Source organism: Tenrec ecaudatus, chromosome 1 (genome assembly GCF_050624435.1).
Source record: "Tenrec ecaudatus isolate mTenEca1 chromosome 1, mTenEca1.hap1, whole genome shotgun sequence".
Classification (NCBI taxonomy): Eukaryota; Metazoa; Chordata; class Mammalia; order Afrosoricida; family Tenrecidae; genus Tenrec; species Tenrec ecaudatus.
In genome coordinates this window covers 307,129,259-307,153,177 of record NC_134530.1, presented here as the reverse complement: position 1 = coordinate 307,153,177, position 23,919 = coordinate 307,129,259, and the positions used below count along the sequence as shown (strand labels likewise).

The 23,919-nt window shown below is 41.1% G+C and overlaps 1 protein-coding gene across 1 annotated transcript; it reads left to right on the top strand.

Annotated features, from left to right (window-relative positions):
* The first annotated feature begins 8,871 nt into the window (after nucleotides 1–8,871).
* LOC142427466 (patr class I histocompatibility antigen, A-2 alpha chain-like) lies at nucleotides 8,872–20,042 on the top strand. Its single transcript, XM_075532731.1, has 7 exons — nucleotides 8,872–9,012; nucleotides 9,194–9,463; nucleotides 9,697–9,975; nucleotides 18,044–18,319; nucleotides 18,397–18,513; nucleotides 19,131–19,163; nucleotides 19,302–20,042. The coding sequence occupies exons 1-7, from the start codon at nucleotides 8,943–8,945 to the stop codon at nucleotides 19,358–19,360; spliced, it is 1,104 nt and encodes a 367-aa protein (XP_075388846.1). The 5' UTR covers nucleotides 8,872–8,942; the 3' UTR covers nucleotides 19,361–20,042.
* Nucleotides 20,043–23,919: the final 3,877 nt, after the last annotated feature.

Sequence of the window (23,919 nt, the reverse complement as noted above, 5' to 3'; positions counted from 1 at the left end):
TCCATTTATCATGATGTTATCTCTTGGTCTGTTGTGAGGGCTTTTGTTTTATTTACATTAAGCAAATAAAACAGTTCTGAACACTGCAGTCCTACATTATAGTAGATCTCATCATGGGGCTTTGTCAGGGGAGATAGCCCCTAACAAACCATCACTGGTCCGGTAGGTGCAATTGTACAGCAGTAATGATTATGTAAAGTCATAGAAAATAAGGAGAAATAGAAGAGACAGTGAAATAATGGAATCAGACACATTTCATGGTACAAGATCACCTCAGCCCCACTTGGGGGTCCTCGTGGAGATGGGAGCTGGGTGGGCAGGCGACAGTGCAAGAGAGAGAGTGATTTATTGCTAACCAAGACTATTATCTCTTTCAGAGTGTGCATGCCTCCTAATTCCAGGTCAAGACATACATCACAGGAAGGGGTTGTACAATTGGCAATACAAGCAATAGGAGGGGGAAAAACCATGAGCATAAGCGTAACAGGAAGGGGATGAGCTAGGAGTGTACACATGGTAGGAAGGGGTGGAACTAGAGGTATACATGTGACAAAAAGGGCGGACCCTAGATTCATGATGGCGGCCTAATCTTGGTCACCCTTGAGTGGGCCTGACCTCCCTGGGCTCTCCTTCAAGGAAACAATCTACTATTATCCTTATCAGAAGGGAGTGGGCCCTACTTATTGTGGGATAAACAGTGGTGTCTGCTTGCCCTGGATGGCTGATAACCCTTAGGGAGAATAACCCCTGACCTACTTCTGTTGACTTCCAAGTATATAGTCATTTGCCACATGTAGCAAGCAGCTAAGTTTGGCATATATTCAGGGGAGACAACTTGGGAGAAATCCTTCTGTTTCCCACAGGGCTTAACTACATCATAACTGCCAAATCACTGAAAATGGTAAACCAGTCACATTGTGACACGAGCTTAATCATTATAATCAGCAAATACTTAAAATCCTCTTCACTTTCAGCAAAGATGGTTGTGCCACCTTCATATCACAGGTTGTTAATGAGTCTTCCTCAAACCCTGATGCCATGCTTTTCTTCTTATATTATTTCTTATTTTCTCAACATTTCTCAATATTTATCAGAGCCCCCAATAAAATTATCAATAATATATATATTATCAAAATACAAAAAACACCTTGACAGTGGGTTTCATACCTGTAATTCAAGAATAGTTTAATATTGAAAAAAACATTAACCTAATCCACATATAACATGGGGAAATGAACCACATGAACATTTCATTGATGTAGAAAAGGCATTCCACACAATCCCATACACATTCTTGATATAAACAAAATAGTAATAGAAGGGAATTGCTCAATATCATGAAAAGCATATATACAAAACCACAGGCAACATTATTCTAAGTAGAGAGAGAATGAGAGCCCCCCCAGATGAACAGGAACCAACAAGGATGTCTTTTCTATTACCGCTTATACCCAATATTGTACTGGAAGTTCTAGCCAGCATAATAAGACCGGAAAGGGAAACAAAAGATAGCCAAATTGGCAAAGAAGCAGCAAAACTATTTCTATTTGTAAATAATTTGACCTTCCACAAAGAAAACCCAAAACAAGAAAGAAAATTACTCAAACTAATTGAAAGATTCAGAAAAGAGGCAGGGTACAGAAATCGACAAAATCAAGTTCAATTCTGACTCAAAGAATCCTCTTATATGACAGCGGAGAATAGCCCTTTTGAGTTTCTTAGGGTGTAAATCTTTACAAGAGCAAAAACCTCATCTTTATTCCACAAGGTGGCTAAGGTGTTTGAACTGCTGACATTGGAATTAGCAGCCTAACACATAGCTCACTATACTACCAGGGCTCCTAAGGTCAAATAATTAGGAATCAATTTAACAAGAGAAAGGAAAGATATACACAAAGAAAATGACAATATATTACTATAAGAATCCTACATAATTAAACTCAACATTGTCAAAATGTGTCTACAGACATAATAATAGTGATTTCAATGTCATTCTCCAAAGAGAGGGAAAAACTAATTAAAAATTTTATACAGAACAGAAAGAGACTCCACCTAAGCAAGCCAATATTAAAGAAGAATGAAGTTAAAGGCCTCACAATTACAGATCTCAAAACCTACTACACAACCATGGTAGTCCAACCAGCCTGGTACTTGTACAACCGAAGATATATAACCAATGGATCAGAGTTGAGAACCCAGAAATAAACTCCTCCACTTACGGACAGTTGATCTTTGATAAAGTGCTAAAATACATTAAATGGGAAAGTGACTCCCTCTTTCACAAATCATGCTGAGAAAACTGGAGGAAAGTGGATGCATGTTCACAATGAATGCAAGATGGATCTTTCCTAAATGTAAAAACAAAACAATAAAGACAATAAAAAAAATGTAGGGACAAACGTAAAGGCCCTGTTACATGGAATGAATATGTAATCAAACATAACTGAAATTCACAATCATCAGAAGACAAACTAGATAACTGGAACCTCTTAAAATTAAAAAGCTAGCGCTTCATAAGGTTCCTCAAAAATGTAAAGGAGAATCCACTGACTTGGAAGATTTTTTTGGCAATGAAATATCTGACAAGAGACTAATCTCTAAAATTTTTAGAAAACAAACATGTCCACAACAAAATGATTTAAAAAATCCAACTTAAAAATGGACAAAGGACATTTCATCAAGGTTGTTATTTAGGTCATAAGCAAATGTAGTGAAGAAACTGATGGTGCCCAACTATCAAAATATGTATCGTCTGGGGTCTTAAAGGCTTGAAGGTAAACAAGCGGCCATCCAGCTTAGAAGCAACAAAGCCCAAATGGAAGAAGCACACCAGCCTGTGTGATCACAAGGTGTTGAAGGGATGAGGTATCCGGCATCAAAGAACAAAAATTCATATCACTTTGAATGAGGAGGAGTGCAAATTGGGGACCCAAGACCCATCTGTAAGCAACAGTACATCCCCTTACAGAAGGGTTGCGGAAAGAGATGAGCCAGTCAGGGTGCAGTGCAGCAACGATGAAACATACAACTTTCCTTTAGTTCCTAAATGCTTCCTCCCCTGCCCCACTACCATAATCTCAATTCTACCTTACAAATATGGCTAGACCAGAGGATGTACACTGGTACAGATAGGAACTGGAAACACAGGGAATCCAGGACAGATAATCCCTTCAGGACCAGTGCTGAGAGTGGCGATACTGGGAGGGTGGAGGGAGAGTGGGGGTAGAAAGAGGGCACCAATTACAAGGATCTACATATAACCTCCTCCTGGAGAATGGACAACAGAAAAGTGGGTGAAGGGAGACATTGGATAGTGTAAGGTATGACAAAATAATAATAATTTATAAATTATCTAAGGTTCATGAGGGAGGGGGGAGCAGGGAGGGAAGGGGAAAATGAGGAATGATATCAAGGGCTCAAGCAGAAAGCAAATGTTTTGAGAATGATGACGGCAACAAATGCACAAATGTGGTTGACACAATGGATGTATGTATGGATTGTGATAAGAGTTGTACGAGTCCCCGAAAAAATGATTAAAAACAAACAAACTCATCTGTAGACAGTTGTACATCCCCTTGCAGAAGGATCATAAGGAAGAGATGCACCAACAAAACACACAACTTTCCTCTAGCTCTTTAATGCTTCCTCCCCCCACTATCATGACCCTCATTCTACCTTACAAATCTGGCTAGACCAGAGCAAGTACACTGGTACAGATAGGAACTGGAAACACAGGGAATCCAGGACAGATAAACCCCTCAGGAACAATAATGAGAGTAGCGGTACCAGGAAGGGTAGGGGAAGGTGGGAGGACAAAGGGGAAGCTGATCACAATGATCTACATATAACCCCCTCCCAGGGGGGCAGACAACAGAAAAGTAGATGAAGGGAAACAGGGTTTGGTGTAAGACATGAAAAAATAATAATTTACAAGTTATCAAAGATTTGTGAGGGAGGGAAAAAGGAGTTGATATCAAGGACTCAAGTCGAAAGAAAATGTTTTGAAAATGCCGATGGCAACAACTTATGTACAAAGGTGCTTGACACAAAGGATGGATTGTGAGAAGAGCTGTAAGAGCTTCCAATGAATAATTTATGTAATTTTTTAAAAGGTTGTTATTTTTTAAAAGGTTGTTATTTTTTAAAAGGTTGTTATTTATAATCATTAGTTATTTCTAAAACAAAACAAGAATACCCCACTCCTGTATCATCTATTCCAACTCATAGAAACACTTTAGGACAGATTAGTACTGCACCATTAAAGTTTCCAAGACTATTGTAAATCCTTGCCTAAGCAAACAGCCTCAGCATTTTGCCTCAGAACAGCCGGTGGGTTTGAATCATTGAACTTACAGTTAGGCCAGTGCCACTAGGTTCCTTCCCTAACAGTTCAACAGATACAAAACTAAGTCGTGATGGGAAATCATCTGACCTCAAAATTATCAGCAAAGTTCAAAACACAGAAAACAATAAATGCTGACTTTACATACCAAATGGAGGGCCTCCTATTTTTTTATGCATTGCAAGTATTGCTGATTCATGCAGAAAAGTACATTTTACTTTCACTTCTAACTTGAACATGTTCTTTTTTTTTTTTAAACAGGCTTTATTGGGGAGCGCAATCTACCGGGCTGCTCCACAGGGCGGGTGGGAGTAGAGAGTGGAGGTAGGTGGGTAAACTCTTGTGGGCAGGGACTGGTGACTGGGCTCTTTCTTTATATATATTTTAATTACCCTCCTATACTTAGCTAGATTTATCATTGAATGAATTACTGGGTTAATTTTATGATTACCATTTTGTGTCCTGTGTTAAGAATAAAGTCCTATTTTTGATAATAAAAATAGGAAGACATTATAAAATTTCCCACAATGCTTATGATAACTGGAAGTACATTTTTAAAAATATGCAGAACTATATATGAAATCTGAAATTAGTAGAATACTTTAGATGAAAATATTTTATTTTTGAATATAAGTTGAATTATACAGTATATGTATGTATTAACTAAGGCAAGTATTTTTAATCTAATTCCTTTTGTGAACCAAATAGTTTCGCAAATAAAGAAATTATGCATAATAATTTTTCAGTTTAGAATTTTAAATGAATACTAACACTATAGATAAATTTAAAACAATGAAGAAATTGTTGATACTATACATTCAACAGCAAATCCTTAAAAATTTCAGTTTATTTCAATTTGCCTGCCCTTTTTAAGGAAAATTGATGCTCTGACCATAAAAGTTCATTTAAAATACATATTGATACATCGGGGAATTATCTCATTACCATCACCAGTTTCCATCAAGTCAATTCCGACTCTGATTCCATGTCAGAATGGAACTGCTTCATGGGGGTTTCAGGGGCTGGTTTTTCAAAAGCAGCTCTCCAAGACCTTCCTCTCAATTTCCTCTGGGTAGACTCAAATCTGGACTCTCTAATCTCCTGCTTAGCCACACCTATTAACTGTTCTACAGCCTGGGAGCCCTTAAAGTATTCCATTAGTGTTGTTGTTCTTGTTAGCTGCCTTTGAGTTGATGCTGCTTCATAAGGACCTCGTGTTACAGAGTAGACCTGGTCCACAGTGTTTTGTTTTCTTCTGGGGTAGCTCCGGGTGGGTTCAAACTCTCAACTTGTTTAAAAATAAATAAATAATAGGAGAAAAGTCAAGTCAAGTCTGTGTATATCCCAGGCCTCTCAGATAGCCCAATACTCCCTATAAATCATTGACTTGAATTCTGTGGATGGAAAAACTATGTTCCCACTCTTAAGTCAGAAATAAAGATGAGGACCTGATGCAAAGGGCTTAAGTGGAGAGCAAATGCTTTGAGAATGATTGGGAGAGGGAATGTGCGGATGTGCTTTATACAACTGATGTATGTATATGTATGGATTGTGATAAGAGTTGTATGAGTCCCTAATAAAATGTAAAAAAAAAGAAAAGAGGAGAAAAAAAAGAAAATGATTAGGGCAAAGAATGTACAGATGTGCTTTATACAATTGATGTATGCATATGTATGGACTGTGATAAGAGTTGTATGAGCCCCTAATAAATTGTTTTAAAAAAAAGAAATAAAGAAAAATTGAGATAAGCACTTAATAATTTCATACTTTCTACGAGTTTTAAGCCTGTGTTCACCAATAATGAATTGTATGTTTTTTCATATCATACCAAATCTTGATAATAATATGCAACTACAATAAATGATAACTAGCTCACTTTGTAAAAAAAAACCCAAAACTACAACTGACCAATAAACAGTATACTGATAAACAGAAAAAAGATTCGAGTTGTCAAATTTTCCCTTTTATTAATGATTCTTTTTAAAAAGCTGTTTTATTGGCACATAATTCACAAATCATACAATACAATAATTTAATCATATCAAGAAGAGTTGTACAATGATTGCCACAATCAATTTTAGAATATTTTCTTCTTTCTCCCGTTCACTGTTATTAGCTCCCCATTTAACCTCCAACCTCCCCTACATAACGGCAGGAAATCTAGTTACGGTCTCTGTAGATTTACTCATCTTCCTGGATTTCATATACAGAAAGAAAAATAACAAAATAAAATAGAGCAAAACCTTAATTTAAAAACAGTAAGAAATATTACAAATTAAGACATCCTCATAAACACGGCTATTTTTGAGCCTATTGTTGCGGCTACTGTGTGTTGCTCCATTCCTTGATGGTCTTCTGCTCTTTCACTGACCCTCTCATTTCAAACCATGACATCCTTTTCGGGAATTGGTCCCTGCTCATAACATATCAAAGTATGTTGGCCAAAGTCTTGCCATTGTGCTTCTCAGAAACATCCTGAGTATACTTCCTCAATGGATGTATTTATTCTTATGGCAGTAATTTCAGTATCCTTCACCAACTATAATTTAAATGTATCAATTCTTCTATGGTCTTCCTTACTCTTTCATTATTCAGTGTGTATATATAAATATATATATTTATTTATAAAAAATAAATAAAAGAGAGATTGAAACAGCCATGGCTGTGTCAAGCCACTATAATCCTTAAAGTGACATTTTTTGTCCTTTAGACACTTTAAAGACGTCTTTGGCAGCAGATCTGTCTAACACAGTAAGTCATTTGATTTCTTGACCGCAGCTTTCATGATGGTTAATTTTGGATCCAAGTAAAATGAAACCATGGACAATTTCTTTCTTTTCTCCATTTATCCAGATGTTGCTTATTGGTCCAGTTGTGGGGGGTTTTGTTATTAAGGTGTACTTCATACTGAAGGCTGCTTGCTTCTTCATCAGTAAGTGCTTCCAGACCTCCTGGTTTGTGTTCGGCAAAACAGGTTGTGTCACCACACACCACAATCTGCTGGTTCCTTCTGTCAATCCTAATGCCACATTTTTCATATAGTCCAGATTTCGTATTATTTGTTGAGCATAGATTGAATAAAGTACAGTGAAAGTAGGAATCCCTGATGTATATTACTCTTTATTTTATATCACGTAGCATTCCCTTATTCTGCCCAAAAGAACTGCTTCTAGGTCTATGAACAAGTTCTGCTTCAGAAAAATTAACTGTTACGGGCTTCCCACTCTTTGCAATGTGTAGCTGTAATTTTCATAATCAATAAAACAGACTAAACATCTTTCTGGTATTCTCTGCTTTCAGCCAAGATCCATGTAACATCAGTAACGATACCCCGTGTTTCACATCCTATTCAGAATCCAGCTTTAATTTCCGGTAGTTAGGCCCAAGTCAATGGACTGCTACATGGTTTTAAACTGTATTCAGTTTTTTATCTGCATATCATATTAATAATACAGTTTAATAGTTTCTGCCTCTTATACAACCACTTTTGGAAAGGGCACTGTCTTAAGCTGGGTTCTCTAGAGAAGCAAAACAGTAACACTTATAGATGTATAAACAGAGAGAAATTTTTGTCAACAAAATGGAACACACAGTGATAAATGGGGGAAAATCCTCCTCCAGGTTGATTCCATGGCCATAGATTTTATACTAAACTGGAGGCTTCTCATAACATGCAGAGCTTTAAGGACTGATGAATTCAAGATCAACAGAAAGGCCACAGGCTGGTCACTAAAGAAGGGGACAACTTCAAAGTCAGCCGGCCAGGCTTGTTGGCTGCAGAGGCGAATGACTCTTTGTCTGACAGTGGGCCTCTGGAGACCCTCAGGATCCTCAAGCAATCTGGTAGGTGTTGGTGCAAGTCCCAACCTCTGGCAATCCAGGCTCAGTTAAGTTCACACCAAACCTTTACGGTCACAGGTACAAATATGGATCTCTTCCACTGGGTAGCTTTCTCCCGAATTTCTTGGCATAGACAACGTCTCCAGTGTCTTCAGTGCCACTTGGACGTGTTCAATAGCATCCGTTCTTGGCCATATGCTATCTCCTGAAATAGCTAAACGTCCACCAATTCTTTCAGGTACAGTGACTACAGTCCTTCTATTTTCTCTGATGCTTCCTGCATCAGTCAATATTTTGGCCCAGAGAATCCTTCAATATTTAAGCTCGTCTTGAAGTTTCGCTCCAGTTGTTAGCATGGAAAGTGCCCCCTTTCCATGTGGTTTTCTAAATTCTGTTTCGGTGCATTTCATTGTAATAGTTTACTTTGTCCTTTGGAACTTTCTTTTGAAATAGAAGCTTTAAGGACCTTGTGACTTAAGGTTCGCTTCTTGACTGAAGTCCTGAGATTGCAAGCCCTCCTCAGAAGATTTTGGACAAGATCCATCTGGGTGATGAGGTCTAGCGCTGGGAATTCCCCATTCTCCCCAAAGTTTCACTCCCACCTCTCCAAACTTGTGTGCTCCTTTGGCCTGGATACACGTGACGTTTCCCAGCCTCTCGCTCCTATTGGGCGCTAATTTCCTAAGAGCCAATCATCGTCACTGCCAGTCCGTGTTGTGGGCAGGACTCAGATGCTTCCTAGGATCCCAGTGGACGGGTCATGGCGCTCAGGCCCTGCCTTCTGTTGCTCTTGGACTTGGGGGTTCTGGTCGTGACCCGGACACAGGCGGGTGAGTGTGGGGTGGGAGTGGGAACGACTTCTTTGTGGGGAGGACCGAGGGCACACCATACCTGGGCGCAGGACGCTCTGGGGAGCCGTGAACCCCTCCAGTCTCCCCGCCCCTTGAGCCCGGGCTCCGGCGCGGCACCGAGAGGGATGGGCGCGGGGTCTCAGCCGCTCTCCGCCCCCAGGCTCCCACTCCCTGCGGTATTTCATCACCGCCGTGTCCCGGCCCGGGCGCGCGCAGCCCCATCTCATGGTCGTCGGCTACGTGGATGACACGCAGTTCGTGCGCTTCGACAGCGACGTCCCAAACGCGAGGATGGAGGCGCGGGCGCCGTGGATGGAGCTCATGGAGAAGGAGTTCTGGGACGAGCAGACGCGGTTTGCTAAGATCCGGGAACAGACTTACCGCCAGTACCTGCGGGACCTGCGGGAGTACTACAACCAGAGCGACTACTGTGAGCGAGTCAAATCCGGGAATCGCTTTGGTTTCCTATAGAGTGGGACCAAATAGGTTCTGACCAATCACCGCGCGAGTCTGGGTCTCGAAGGCGGGGCTGAAAACGGGGGCGGAGCTGGCTGCAGGGCAGGGCTACAGGGCGGGGCCGGGTGGTGCCCGCTGTGTAGTGGAGCTGCTCAAGAGGGGCGGGGCCGTCTGTGGGCGGGGCTGACCATGATGGGGCGGGGCCAGTTTCTCACACCTACCAGGGTATGTATGGCTGCGACATGGGGTCCGATGGGCGCCTCCTCCGTGGGTACAATCAGCGAGCATACGATGGTGAGGATTACATCGCCCTGAATGAGGACATGCGCTCCTGGACTGCGGCTGATGAGTCAGCTCAGAACACCAAGAGAAAGTGGGAAGAGAACGGTTTGGCGGAATGCTACAGGGCCTACTACTTGGAAGACAGGTTCATGGAGTGGCTGCACAGATACTTGGAAAGTGGGAAGGAGATGCTGCGGCGCACAGGTAAGAAGGGCCATGGGGGCCCCCACTAAATTCCTTTTAGTGTGCCTTGCTTTCCTCTCCAAAAACAAAAATCCACAGCTATCATTTCCAACTCATAGCAACTGATTCTTGATGGGGCAAAAGTGAACGGCTCTTTAGAGTTTCTGGTGTGTACATCTATAGGAGCAGTCTCATCTTTCAACCCAAAGCAGCTGCTGGGTTTGAATCATGAACCCATCTCCCCACCATGGTTTTTTCCCTTGCTAACGGAGGAGAAAAAAATGGAATGGACACAAGGAGATTCCTCTACACGGGTGTGGAACGTGAGAACGGAGCCCAGATTTCAGGATCATATGACAGAAAGTGACTTGTCCAGAGGAGTGCTTCGTTTAAGATTCCAGTCTCTCAGGGACCACCAAACCCCACTCCTTTTCATTCGATTCTGCCTCATAGAGACCCTAGAGTATAGAGTGGACCTGTTCTATAAGCTCGCTAGCCTGCTTGCTTGCTTTCTCCCCTTGTGAAGTGAAGGACTACCCGGCAAATCCATTTTCGTGCACGTGTTGTGTCATGTTATTGGCTGCAGTCCCCACATTGTAGCATCACTTATCCACAAGGTGACATACTTCTCGGTTTTCTAGTTTCATTCCTCTTCCTTTCTGAAACCTTTTGAACTGTTTCCTTCGGTAAACATTGTCCTTTGAACCTCAAACGGTTGATTATTCTAAGTAGTGCAAACCTCCTAGTGTTATTGTTTCCCTTGGAAACCTGTCTTGCTTATCTGAAAATCAAGCCCTGAGAGTGAGTTCACTACCAGACCTGAAAGGAGGCTAAGCGTCATCGTGTCCAGTTTCCATCAATCTCTATCTGACAAGGAAGCCTGGCTTTTTTTTATGACTTTTGCTTTTAGTTCCACATTTTTTTTCTCCCACACTATGCAGGACCTTCTAAGATGGTCCCTTCCAGAACAATTGGTGGTGGTAGCTGGGCACCACCTAGTTCTTCTGGTCTCCAAGTCATGCGGAATGATGATCACTTGGCCTCCTAGTCCAAATGGACTCATGGTTTCCATGTGTCTATGATTATCTTCACTCTTCCTTGCTTAGCAAAATTAATAGTTGCTCCTTAGGTGGCTGCTCTTGAGCTTTTAAGATCCCAGTCACCACTCACCAAAATAGGATGTAAAAGAAAACCCTCTAGATTTTTATGCCAATTGATCTTGATATATTCTGAGATCTTAGCTCCCGGGCCAATGACTCATTCCCCCAAGGTCTTTGTGCCACCCATGACAATGGAGGCGGACATAGCTGACCTCCCCTGTCTTCTCCATTGACACTAGACCAGAGTCAGACATGCCTCCATGCTCCGTCCCTTGATACGTATCCTTACACCATCCATGCCACTCCACCTCTATGCTGGGTTTGATAATTTATTGTAATGCCCACACAGGAATCACAGACAATACTCCCAATTAAGGGACTTGATTAGGGGATTCAAAAAGTTACCACAAGTCAGGATCAGCAAGAAGTAACGATATAGTCATTGGTCTCCTCAGCCAGCAGTCAAGTCTCTCTCTCCAGTCCTCAACCTCTCAGCCTCCTGATCCCTTGGCCTTTGCCTCCAAGGACCAGGAAGGCAGCCCACCTGTGGCTCTGTTCCACAGTTCCATAGTCTCCAACCAGCTAAAGAAAAGGTACCCATTAGCCTCTGCACTGCTTCTCTGAATGTCCATGCCACAGTCTCTAATGCTTCTGGTGTCTGAGGTCTCTGCCACTTCAGACAAAGATCTTGAATGTGCTTTTCTCCCAGGACCCTCGGGGTTTCTCTTTCTGTTTCTGCTTCAAAGATTGCTTATCCTGATGGCCAGGTTGGGGGTGGTTAGGAAAACTGACCTGTCCTCTCTATTAAGGTTATACATGTCCTATTGAATAGCCCCACCTAGTCATTTAGTGGGAGTTACAAAGTCTTGGGTAGAGGATCTACTAGGGGTACCCCCTCCAAAAAAAACACAGACATTTTCCCCAAAGCTATTTATGTAATTTTTTAAAACAAAACAACCTTGTAAACTTCAAAGTACTCTCCATTATACTTAACACATTTACCAAATCTGCAATTCCATCCTTGGAACATTTTTAAACTTATCTGTTTGAATGGATGACAGCACCTCCCTCATTGTTTCTTCACCTCCTCTATGTTGTCAAATCACTGTCCATTCATGTTCCACTTTATTCATGGAAACAAAAAGAATTTGTGCGGAGTGAGGTCAGGTGACTAACGTGCATGGGGCAAGAGAGACATACTGTTTTTTGCCCAAAACTGGAGCTCTGAGATGGCTGCATGAGCAGATGCATTGTCGTGGTGTCCAAACCAATGCCCCATATGCCACAAATCCGGCCTTTTTTCATCACACACTGTTACACTATCTTTTTAGAACCTCTATATAAAAAGCTTGATTATCAGTTTGACTTGGTGGAAGGAACTCCAAACGTACTATGAGTTGACATTTCTGTCCATTTTTGTCTGTTCAGGAAGTGGACAGACATCTAGAAAGGTTTGTCATTTATCGACATTTCACCTTGTTCGTAACAAGAAAACCACTCATACACTTGAGACTTCCCCATCCACTCATACACTTGAGGCTTCCCCATAGTGCTGTCCTTGTAAGCTGTGTTCAACATCACAACAGTTCCTGCGGCATTTTTCCTGAGCAGGAAACAAAATTTAACAGCTGCATGCTCTTCTCTTAAATTGGCCATCACAAAAAACGAGGTGTGAGCAAAATTACCCTTACAAAAAAAAATCCACTGTGAACAGAGAGAACCTTCCCAGGCAGTGACCTTGGGTCCACTAACTCAGAGCAAGTTGCGTGATGCTCACCTAGCAGGAAAATGCATACTATAAAAGCTCTTCCAAGTGTAATTTTGTGGGGGAGGGATACCCATTCATATATATTAAGAAATTTTGCTCCACTACAGTTTGGTTGTCTAAAATGATTTCATAAGTTTCCCCTGAATGTTCCACTACATTCATGAATAGCTAAATACATGGATAGAATTATCCTCTGTCAAACCCATCCATATTTGTAGGTATAATCCTACCCTACCTCCCACACTTGTTTATTCTTGGTGTCTTTCCATGCATCTACTCGTAGGTCCATAATTGCAGAATCATATGTGTAACAGTATTGACCTCAGTGTCCTTTAACTCCTGCGCTCCTCTCAGTGTCTCTGTGGTCCCTGTCATGTCTTACTAATCCCTCTCTTGTATGTTACAGTCTCCTACAGCATCCTCACCAGTCTTTGTTTTCTGTTTTACCCCCAACCATTTTATTGGCACATAATTCACATATCATACAATTAAACAGTTCAATCACATCAAGGGGATGTGTACAATCACCACCACATCTATCTTACAGCCCCCCCCCCCCCACACACACACAGCACCTTCAAACTGAGCTGTGTGCTAACACTGTGGTTGTTTTTTTTTTCTTCTCTCTCTTGCAAACTTCTTTACTAAAGCGGGGTGACATGGTAGCTCACCTTTGTTTTGATTGGCATGTCTAACAGCAGCTAATGCTGACAGCATATTTTTCATGTTTGTTAGCAGCCTGAATGACATCTTCAATGACTGTTTTCTCCTGTTCATGTGCTGTGCTTTGTTTGAATTGGATTATTTGTCTTTTTCTTGTTGATGTGTTGAAGTTTTCTGTGAGTTTTAGAGATTAATCTTTAGTCAAGTTATTGTCAAAATGTACTCCTCATCTGCTGAATCTCTTCAGACTCTTTCAGTGAAATTTCTGATGCACGTAACCATCTACCTTTTAGAAGGTTCCAAACAGCTTGTCCGGCTTCTGCTGTTGGTGTGTTTTGGTTATGTTTGATGGTGCATTTATGCCATGTATCAAAAATCCCTAAATCCTCTCTGCTTGTTCAGTGATGATCTTTATGGTTTTAGGTTTTACATTTAGGTCTTTGCTCAACTACAGTTATTTGTGTGTATATATTTGTGTAATATGGTGTGAGATATGATAAGCGTCCAATTTTATTTTTTCCACCTATTTGTGTCCACTTTTCCCAGCATCCTTTATTACAGAGACTGTCTCTCATCCACATAGAATGCACTCTGGCCTCTTTTGAAAAGTAGGCTGTCTGGAGGTCAATGGCATTACCCCTGGTTCCTCGAAACTGCTCCATTGGTCTAAGTGACTGTCATTGACAAGTAACCAGGCTGCGTTAATGACTGTGGCTGGTGGTGGACTTTGAGATCAGGAATATCGGGCCTCCTGCATGAATAGTGTGTTGGCTGTCCAGGGTCACTCTTGTCCCCATATGAAGTTGGTGATTATTTTTCATTCCTTTAAAGACTGACACGAATCTGGATCACTGTTGCATTATATCTGCAGATCACATTGGGCACTACTGACATTTTGAGTCTATTCATAAGCATGGTAGTTATATAGGTTTATTATAGCACTGTACTGTGATTTTCTTTGTATATATCTTTTGTTTCTGTGGTTAGATTTTTTTCCTAACTACTTCATTTTTTCAGTAACTATTAAAAATGACATCATTTTCATGATTTCCCTTTAGAAGTTGTATTTGATAGTGTGTGTTGATGTTGTACCCTGCCCCTTCACTGAATGAATTCTTCGATTAGCTCCCATAATATTCTTGCTGAGATTTGGGGGTTTTCTAGAATAGCATTATACCACACACAAGTACAGTTTTACTTTTTCTCTGCCACTATGGATGCTGGTTATTTATCTATGCTTAGCACTTGTCTATATCTATGCTTAGCACTTCTAATAAAACATTGGTTAGAAAGGGACATAAGGGGTATCCTTGTCTGGTGTCTCTTCACGGGGGGAATGCTTTCATTTTCTCAATTTAGAATCATGTTGACCATGGCTTTGTACATATACCCTTAATTATGCTGAAAAATTCCTTCCTATTCCTGTTTTGTTTTTATCAGGAATGGGTGTTGGACTTTGTTAAATACCCTTTCTGTGTAAATTAATCTAGTCATGTGATCACTTTCCTTTGTTTAATTTGAGGTTATTTTCCTGATGCTGAAGCACCTTTGTGTAGCTGGTCAAGATGTATTTTTTTTTAATATGGTGTTGGCGTCTATTGGTTGGAGTTTTATTGAGAATCTTAGCATCATTGTTCGTGAGGGTTACTGGTGTATAACTTTTCTTTGAAGAGGTGTCTTTGCCTTGCCTCACTTAAGGGACCCTGGTGGGTTACCTGTTGGGTGCTCACCACAAGGTCAGCAGTTCAAAACTGCCAGCTGCTCTAAGGGAGAAGATGAAGCTTTCTGTTCCTGTAAAGAGTCACAGCCATGGAAGCCCCGAGGGCAGTTCTACTGTGTCCTATCAAGTTGCTATGAGTCAGAATTAAATCATAGGTTTGGTTTTGCCTGGGTATGGTATCAGATTTACACGTACTTCATAAAATTGTTTCAGGAGTACTCTTTGCTTATATATTTTCTAGGATTCCAGCTAAGTCATGTAGCTCTTCTCTCAGTGTTTGGTAGAATTTATCAGTGAATGTCAGTGAAGCCACCTGGGAAGGAACTATTGTTTGTTCGTTATTGAGAGTTTTTAATCACCTGTTCCGTTTCATTTGTTGTTGTGGATATGCTCAAATTTTCTACCTCAACATTTGTTAATTGATGTAGGTAATATATTTCTAGAAATGTATTCATTTATTCTAGATTCTCAAATTGGTTGAAGTACAACTCTTCATAGTATTCTGACATTATCCTTTTTGTTTCAATTAGTTCTGTTGTGATGTGACTCATTTCATAACTTATTCATGTTATTTGCATCTTCTTTTCCTGTGCTAGTTTTGTCAATTTTATTAATCCTTTCAAAGAACCAACTTCTAGCTTTGTTGATTCTTTTTTTGTATATCTGTTTTTTTATTGTTGGTGATGTTGGGTTAATTGTTGAATTTTGTTCTCATTTATTTTTAATATGTGTATTTATTGCTTTACATTGCCCTACAGATTGGTTTTGCCTGAGTATGGTATCAGATTTATATTTACTTCATATAAACTTTTTTTTCTGTGTCCCAACGGTTTGGGCATGATGTATTTCATTCTAATTTGAGTTTAGGGATTTTTTGTTGCATTTTTTTATTTCTTCTACTACCCAATAGTTTTTGAGCAGGGTGTTATTCAGTTTTCGTGTAATTAATTTTTTACTTGTTTGTTCTCTACTGGATTTCTAACTTAATAGCATTCTGATCTGAGAAGAAGCTTTGTGGTAGTTTAGTGTTTGCTTTATGGCCTAATATATATATATATATATATTCATTCCAGTCTGAAGAATGTTTCATGTGTGCTGGAAAATAAGATATATTGTATTGTTGATAGGATGTTCTATATATGTCTATGAGGTCGAGTTTGTTGATTATGCTGTTTAGTTCTTCATATCTTTGTCAAGTTTCTTTATAGTTGTTATGTCTGTCATCAAAAATGCTGTATTAAGGTCTTCTACTCTTATTATCGACTTGTCTTTTCAATTCCTGTTAAAGTTTGATTTATGTATTTTGTAGCTATTTCTTTGGCTGCGTGGATATTTATTATGTCTATATCCTTTCGGTTGAGTTAGCCTTCAGTAAATGCAGACAGTGCTCTCTTATCTCTTGTGCTTGTTTTTGCCTACAGTCTATTTTAACAGAAATCAATATTGCTATTCCAGTTCTCTTTTTTATTGTCATTAGGTTGATATATTTTTATATGCCTTGCTTTTTAGTCTATTTTTGTCATTGTGTCCCTTGTAGACAGCATATAAATAGATCCCATTTTATTATCAATTTACTTCTCCCTGGCCCTTGAGTGGTGCATGTATTTCACTCTTTATTCATTGTAGTGAGCAACAGGTGTAAATGTATTGTTGTCATTTGCTTTGTGTTCCTTTGTGGTGCTACTTCTTTTTTCTGTGTATTTTTCTGCACCGAAGTCACGTTGTAAGTGGATTGTCTTATCATGTCCTTCATTGCTAATGTTTAGTGTTTACTAAATCTTTATGTTTCTGGTCCAAGGAGGTGGAGGATGCATACTTCGTATGGGGGTGGTGTTTACTCAAGGACTTTGACAACCACATGCCTCTGGCATCAGGGTGATGTAGGAGAGGGTGCGGGGATATCAGCAGCAACTGGGAAAGATGAGTGAGAGTGGGAGCTAATGATGCTTCTGGTCACCAGGAGGATGTGGGGAACAGGGCAAGAACAAAGTATTCTGGTTTCCAGCTGCTGATGTGGTCACTTGCGTGGCCCTGGACAAGTAGAGCCTGGACAAGTATCAGGCTGCTGTCCTGTTTGTCATCAGTTCCATTTATCACCCCATACATTGCTTTTATTCAGCTTCTCATAGTTGGTAATTAGTCCACTTTTCTATCCTCCTGTCCAAAACTCAGAGTTCCAGGATGATCATCCATAGCAATTTCCTATGGTCTCATGTCCTGGTTGGAGAAGACCTAACTAGTGTGTCTGCCTAATTCACCAACTTAGCATAAGCCCCTCCATAAGATTTCCAGGGCTATAAATCTTTACAGAAGCTGACTGATAGACTTCTGTCCCACAAAACGCTTGCAGTGTTCAAACTGCTGACCTGTCAATTGGCAGCCAACCACTTTAATCACTGCGCTGCAAGGGCTTAGCTAGGGAGAGAAAGATAGACGATCCTTGACTGATCAACAGATCCACTTGTTCCTGGACTCAAGCTTGGGAACTACCAGGGACTCTCCACTAAGCCTTGTTCTCTGCATCATACCTAAAGTGTTTGGAAATCTGATTCCAGCTTTTCTGAATTTCTTGCCTTCCATCCAAGTCAGAACTAGAACTCTCTGTTCTCCCCATCAGGCACCTGGATGTCTTGTTCTGACCTGACTAACCTTGATTCTAGAACTCTCTAAGGAAGAGGAGAGTGTCCCAGATCCACTGTCCAAGCATGCGCTTAAGTTTTACATTCCACCCTCAACTCCATTTGCCCTGTCCGTTCTCAGGATGATCATACAAAACTTGCTCCAGCTGTCCTTGTTTGGTAATGGAATGTTCTTGAATGTTCTGACTCATTCTTTCAGATGCCCCAAAGACACACGTGACTCGCCACCCCATCTCTGAAAAAGAGGCCACACTGAGGTGCTGGGCCCTGGGCTTCTACCCCTCAGAAATCACCCTTACCTGGCAGCGGGACCAGGAGGACCAAATCCAGGATGTGGAGCTTGTGGAGACCAGGCCTTCTGGGGATGGAACCTTCCAGAAGTGGGCAGCCATAGTGGTTCCCATTGGAGAAGAGCAGAGATACACATGCCGTGTGCAGCATGAGGGGCTGCCTGAGCGCTTCATTGTGGGATGGGGTAAGGAGGGGAGTGAAGATGAAGCCTCATCCCAGGGAAAACAGAATCCTTTCTAGAGACCTCTTTTCTCTTTACAGGACTGTCTACTGAGCCCGCTGTGCCCCTCCTGGGGGTTATTGGCCTGATTCTCCTTGGAGCGGTGGTCCTTACAGCAGTGGTGGTTGTGGTTGTGATCTGGAAGAGGAACAATTCAGGTATAGATGGGGTGGGATCTGAGATTCTTCCCACTGCAGGTGCCAGGGCGAGGAGGAATTCAAATCTCGCTAAGAGATTTACCATCTCATGCTGGTTGCATAGTGGTTACACATTGAGCTACGTCCTCCTCATGATCGTCAGTTCTAAACCATCAGCTACTCCAGGAGAGAGAGACAGGGCTTTCTACTTCCTTAAACAGTTACAATTTCAGAAACTCACAGGTGCAGTTCTGCCCTGTCCTGTAGGGTAGCAATGAGTCTGCATTGACTCGATGACAGTGGCTTGGATATGGAAGGGATATGGCACCCCGTGTGCTAACAATTGCTCTTTATAAAGGACATGTGAAAACAAAGGACAGGTCTTTCAAGATAGTGGTTCTGATGATGCATACCTGATTCCCAATGGCCAAAGATCACAGAAGGTTCCTGCTGCAGACAGCCTTCCAGCAGGGAGCCTGGTCGGTGGTCAGCACATATTTCCCTAAGTTTCCTTCTTCTGCCCTGATTTTGTAGTCATGGTCTGGAAACTTCCCTGGAGTCCTGGACTAGCCAGCTCTTTTAGGATTTGGTGGTCCTGTCTCCTCCCCAATCTCACACAGAATGCTTTCTTCCCTCAGGGGCAAAACAAGGGAGATATGCCCAAGCTGCAAGTAAGTGAGGAGGGAGGGAGGCTAACCTTTAGATCCTTGGGATAGCATAGATGGGACCACCCCTCACCTCATAATCCCCATTCTCCTGGTTTCATCTCCTGTGGGCTCTGACCGTTTCCTATCTGTGTTCCACTCCAGTCAGTGACAGTGCCAAGAGTTCTGAGGTGTCTCTCACAGCCCGTAAAGATGAGATCTGAGGAGGCCACGGGACACAAGACTGGGTGATGGGGATTTTCTTGGGATTTGGACATTTTAAGATCACAGTGGGCTGCTATTCAAAGTGTCAACAACTGTGGTTATGGACTTGAATTTGTTCATGGTTCTTTTCTTCTGTAGTGTAAGACAGCTGCCTTGCGAGACACTGTGTGATACACAATTTGTTTATCTGTCCTTGTGCCTTCCAGAACCTCTAAGTTTTCATAAAGAAGACGAGACAAGGAGTGGTATCCCCATGACTAAGGCTCTTAGTCACCCATCAGATCTAGAACTGACCCACCTCTGTCATTTTACATATATATATATACATATATGTACGCACACACACACATATATATGATATTAAAAGGGTATCATTTCTCAAGCCAAAGTCCAAAAGGTTAGGAAAGAAGGAAGAATGGACACAAGGAAGTAGAATGGGTAAGGATACATTGAGGAGGGAAGCGGAGTGGGTAAGGATACATTGAGGAAGGAAGTGGAGTGGGTAAGGATACATTGAGGAAGGAAGTAGAATGGGTAAGGATACATTGAGGAAGGAAGTGGAGTGGGTAAGGATACATTGAGGGAGTTGCAACAAAATGTGCATAAATTATTGAATGTAAAATAGATCATTTGTTCTATAAACCATCACCAACTCATAATAAAGTTTTAAAAAGAATTAAAGATCCTCTGAATTTTCTTTCGACAACTGGTGTCTTACTGTGTCTGTGTTCTATTAGCATAATGTGAAGATGTGGTGAGGCTAGCCCACACCTGCCAGCAGGGACACCCTCCCACACGGATCTATGTCCTTTCCCTGATCAGTGTTCCCCAATCCAGGAGAAATTCAGGTGGACTGTTTCTGTTATGGATTGAAATTTGTCCCCCAAAATATGTCTGCTGAATCTTAACCTCTGTGCCACTACTGAGCTGTCAGTTTGTTGTGTTGTACTGACCTGCAGGTTGTTGCGAAGCTGGAAGCTGTGCCACTGGTATTCGAAAGACCAGTAAGGTCGTGAGTGCTGACGAGGCTTCAGAAAGATTCCAGACCAAGAACAGTGTATGAAGAAGAAATAAGTTGACTGCTTCTGAGGGATTAGTCACTGAAACTTTATAAATAACAGTCAAGTATAGTACCCAAAATGAGCCACTTCGATTGGAAGGCAGTCAAGTACAACTGGAAAAGAGCTGCTTCCTTAGAGTGGACATCAATGACATGGGTTGGGTAAAGCAATGGGGAGCTCCATTTGCCGATGGGACGTGACTAACAAGAGAATGTAGCCTTGTAAATATCTGTTAATAATCACAATGTGGAATGTGCAAATATGAATTGAGGGTAATCAGAAGTTGTCGAAGATGAAATGGAATTCATAAAAATAGATACTCCAGAAATTACTGAGCTGAGGTCGATTACTGATATGGTCACTTCGAGTCACACAATCACACGGTTTACTATGCCAGTAATGACAAATTCAAGAGGAATTACCTCACATTCATCATCAAAAAGAACATTTCCCTCTATCTTGAAGTACAATGTTGATTGTAATAAGATACTATATTGTGTTAGTCCAGGTAGACTAGAGACAAATTGATAGAAACTCGTGTACAAGAAACAGTTTTTTATAAAAGGTAATGGTACATTAAGAAAGCATCACAAGCCTATAAGTCTGATATTAGCTTGTATGTCCAAAATCAGCCTATAAAGTCCTCTTCAGACTAATGAAACATGCAATGATGCCGAATGCAGCATGATCACAGGCCAGTGGGTCGAAAGTTTTTGGATCCAGTGACATTGTAAACATCTCAGCACCGCTTGGGGTCTCTATGTGGCTTCTCCAGGTCCATGGTTCTGGCTGCATCAGGGTAACCATGCATGTGGCTTCTTCTCAGGGATGTCTTGCAGGGAGTCAGTGTTGTGTCTTTTCAGTAGAGCATCTCCAGTAGAGCAGAGGAAAAGAGTCTCCTGCCTCCAAGGAGGAAATTTAGGAATTCTCAGGAGAAGGCCATGCCCACATAGAGACCTCATTGTTTATAACTTGATTGAAAGGCCAGACTCGACCCCTTCACTCCTAATCCTCTCAAATTGACACCAGGTTATGTAACTACCACATATATGTACATATAAAAGGACGATCAATACATACAACCACTATTCAAATCTATGCACCAACTACTAAAGATAATGAGGAAGAAATTAAAGAATGCTATCAACCTCTTTAGTCTGAAATTAGTCAAGCATCTAATCAAAACACATTGATAATTATTGGCGATTGAATGAGAAAGTTGGGAACAAAGGGAAAGGAATGGTGATTGGAAAGGTGGCCTTGGCACTAGAACCCAAACTGGAAACTGCATGATAGAATTCTGCAAGTCCAACCATTTGTGATTGCAAACACAGCTTTTCACCCACATAAGCACCAACTTTACTTACTGAATTCACCAGGTAAAGCACAGGAATCAAATTGATACTGTCTGAGGGAAGAGATGGTGAAGCTCAATAGCAGCAACCAAAACAAGGTCAGCAACAGACTATCAACAGCTCATAAGAAAGTTCAGGTTGATGCTGAAGAACATGATAACTCCGAGTCAAAGGACAGGCTTGAGTATATCCTACCTGAAATTAGAGAGTATTTCAAAAGCAGCTTTGTTGCACTGAACACTCATGACAGAAGACCCGATGAGCTCTGAGATGACATCAAGGACATCACGCATAAGTAAAAGATCAACAAAAAGGAAAAAGGAACCAAAGAGGATGTCAGAAGAGACTCTGAGACTTGCTCTTGAATGTGGTGTAGCTAACGCACATGGAAGAAATGATGAAAAGTGAAAATGGAAAATGCATAAAGATCTGGAGTTAGAAAGTCATAAAGGAAGAACGTGCTCAGTGTATCTCAAGCTAAAAGAATGGGGGGGAATTAAACCTCAAGTTGCAATATTGAATGATTTTAGGGGGAAAGTATTGAATGATACAGGAAGCATCAACAGATGATGGAAGGAATACACAGAGTGATTGCAACAGAAGCAATCAGTCACCGAAGAGATGAGAGAGTCAGGGTGCAGTGCAGCACTGAAGAAACACACAACTTTCCTCTAGTTCTTTGGTGCTTCCTTCACCCCACTATCATGACCTCAATTCTACCTACAAATTAGATTAGACCAGAACATGCACACTGCTACAGATAAGAGCTTGAAACACAGGGAATCCAGGATAGATAAACCCTTCATGGCCAACAAGGAGAGCAAACATACCAGGAGGATAGGTGAGGGTGGGAGGAGAAAGAGGGAACAGGTCAAAAGGATCAAACTAGAACCCCCTCCCAAGGGGACGAATAATAGAAAAGTGGGTGTGGGGCAATGGAGGACAATGTAAGCTATGGAGGAAATAATCTATAACTTATCAAGGGTTCTTGAGGGAGGGGAACAGGGAAGAAAAGGGGGGGCAGATGTCAGGGACTCAAGTGGGAAGAGAATGCTTTGAAAATGATGGCAGCATATGTGCAAATGTGCTTGACACCCTGGAGGAATGTATGGATTTCCATAAGAGATGTAAGTGCCCCTAATAAAAGTATTTTAAAAAATACAATGCTGACATTAAACCCTTTCAAGAGATTCAAAATGATCGATGGTACTGAAGAAGTCCAAGTTGCACTGGTGTTAGCTGGAAACACAATACTAGGAAAGTCAAGAACACCAATGGAAGTGTTCCAACAGACTGATGAAAAACTATAGCTCTAGAAATTTGGAAGTCGATGTTAAGAAATTTGGAAGAAAGCTACCTGGACAAGCAACTGGAAGTTATCCATATTTGTGCCCATTCCAAAGAAAGGTGACCCAACAAAATGTAGAAATCATTTCATAACATTATTAATATCACATGCAAGGACATTTTTCTGCAACAATGGTCGCAGTAGTCGATCAAAAGCTGCTGGAAATCTAAGCTGGATTCAGAAAAGGAATTAGCAGTATCATTGATGGCATCTTATGGATTTTGGCTGGAATCAGAAAATACCAAAAAGATGTTTACTTGTGTTTTATTGGCTATGCTAAGGCATTTGCATGTGTGGCTTATAACAAATTATGGATAGCAAGAAGAAGAACAGGGATTCCAAAACATTTCATTGTGCTCTTGTGGAGCCTTACATAGACCAAGAGGAAGTCGTTGGAACTCAGCAAGAGGACACTTCATGGTTTAAACTCAGGAAAGATGCTTATCTGGATTGTATTCTTTCACTGTACTCAATGTGCATGCTGGGGCTAGTGGTGAGGGGTGCTGGGGAATATGAAGGAGAATGGGGCATAGGGATTGGAAAAAATTATATTTTGTATATAAAAAAAATTTTATATACAACCCTGCTTGCTGAAAATGAGAACCACTTGTAGAATTTACTAATGAAAATCGAAGACTGAAGCCTTCAGTATAGATTGTAATTCAATATACAGAAAACCAAAATCCTCACAACTGAATCAACATCGTAATAAGCAGGAACAATTGAAATTGGCAAGGATTTCATTCTGCTTGGATCTGCAATCAATTCCCATGAAAGCAGCACTCAAGAATTCA

Excerpts from the sequence above, each read along its gene's own strand:
- LOC142427466 (XM_075532731.1), top strand. The coding sequence starts at position 8,943 with ATGGCGCTCAGGCCCTGCCTTCTGTTGCTCTTGGACTTGGGGGTTCTG. Across the intron at positions 9,013-9,193 it reads CGTGACCCGGACACAGGCGG|GCTCCCACTCCCTGCGGTAT; the intron begins GTGAGTGTGGGG and ends CTCCGCCCCCAG. Across the intron at positions 19,164-19,301 it reads GAGATATGCCCAAGCTGCAA|TCAGTGACAGTGCCAAGAGT; the intron begins GTAAGTGAGGAG and ends GTTCCACTCCAG.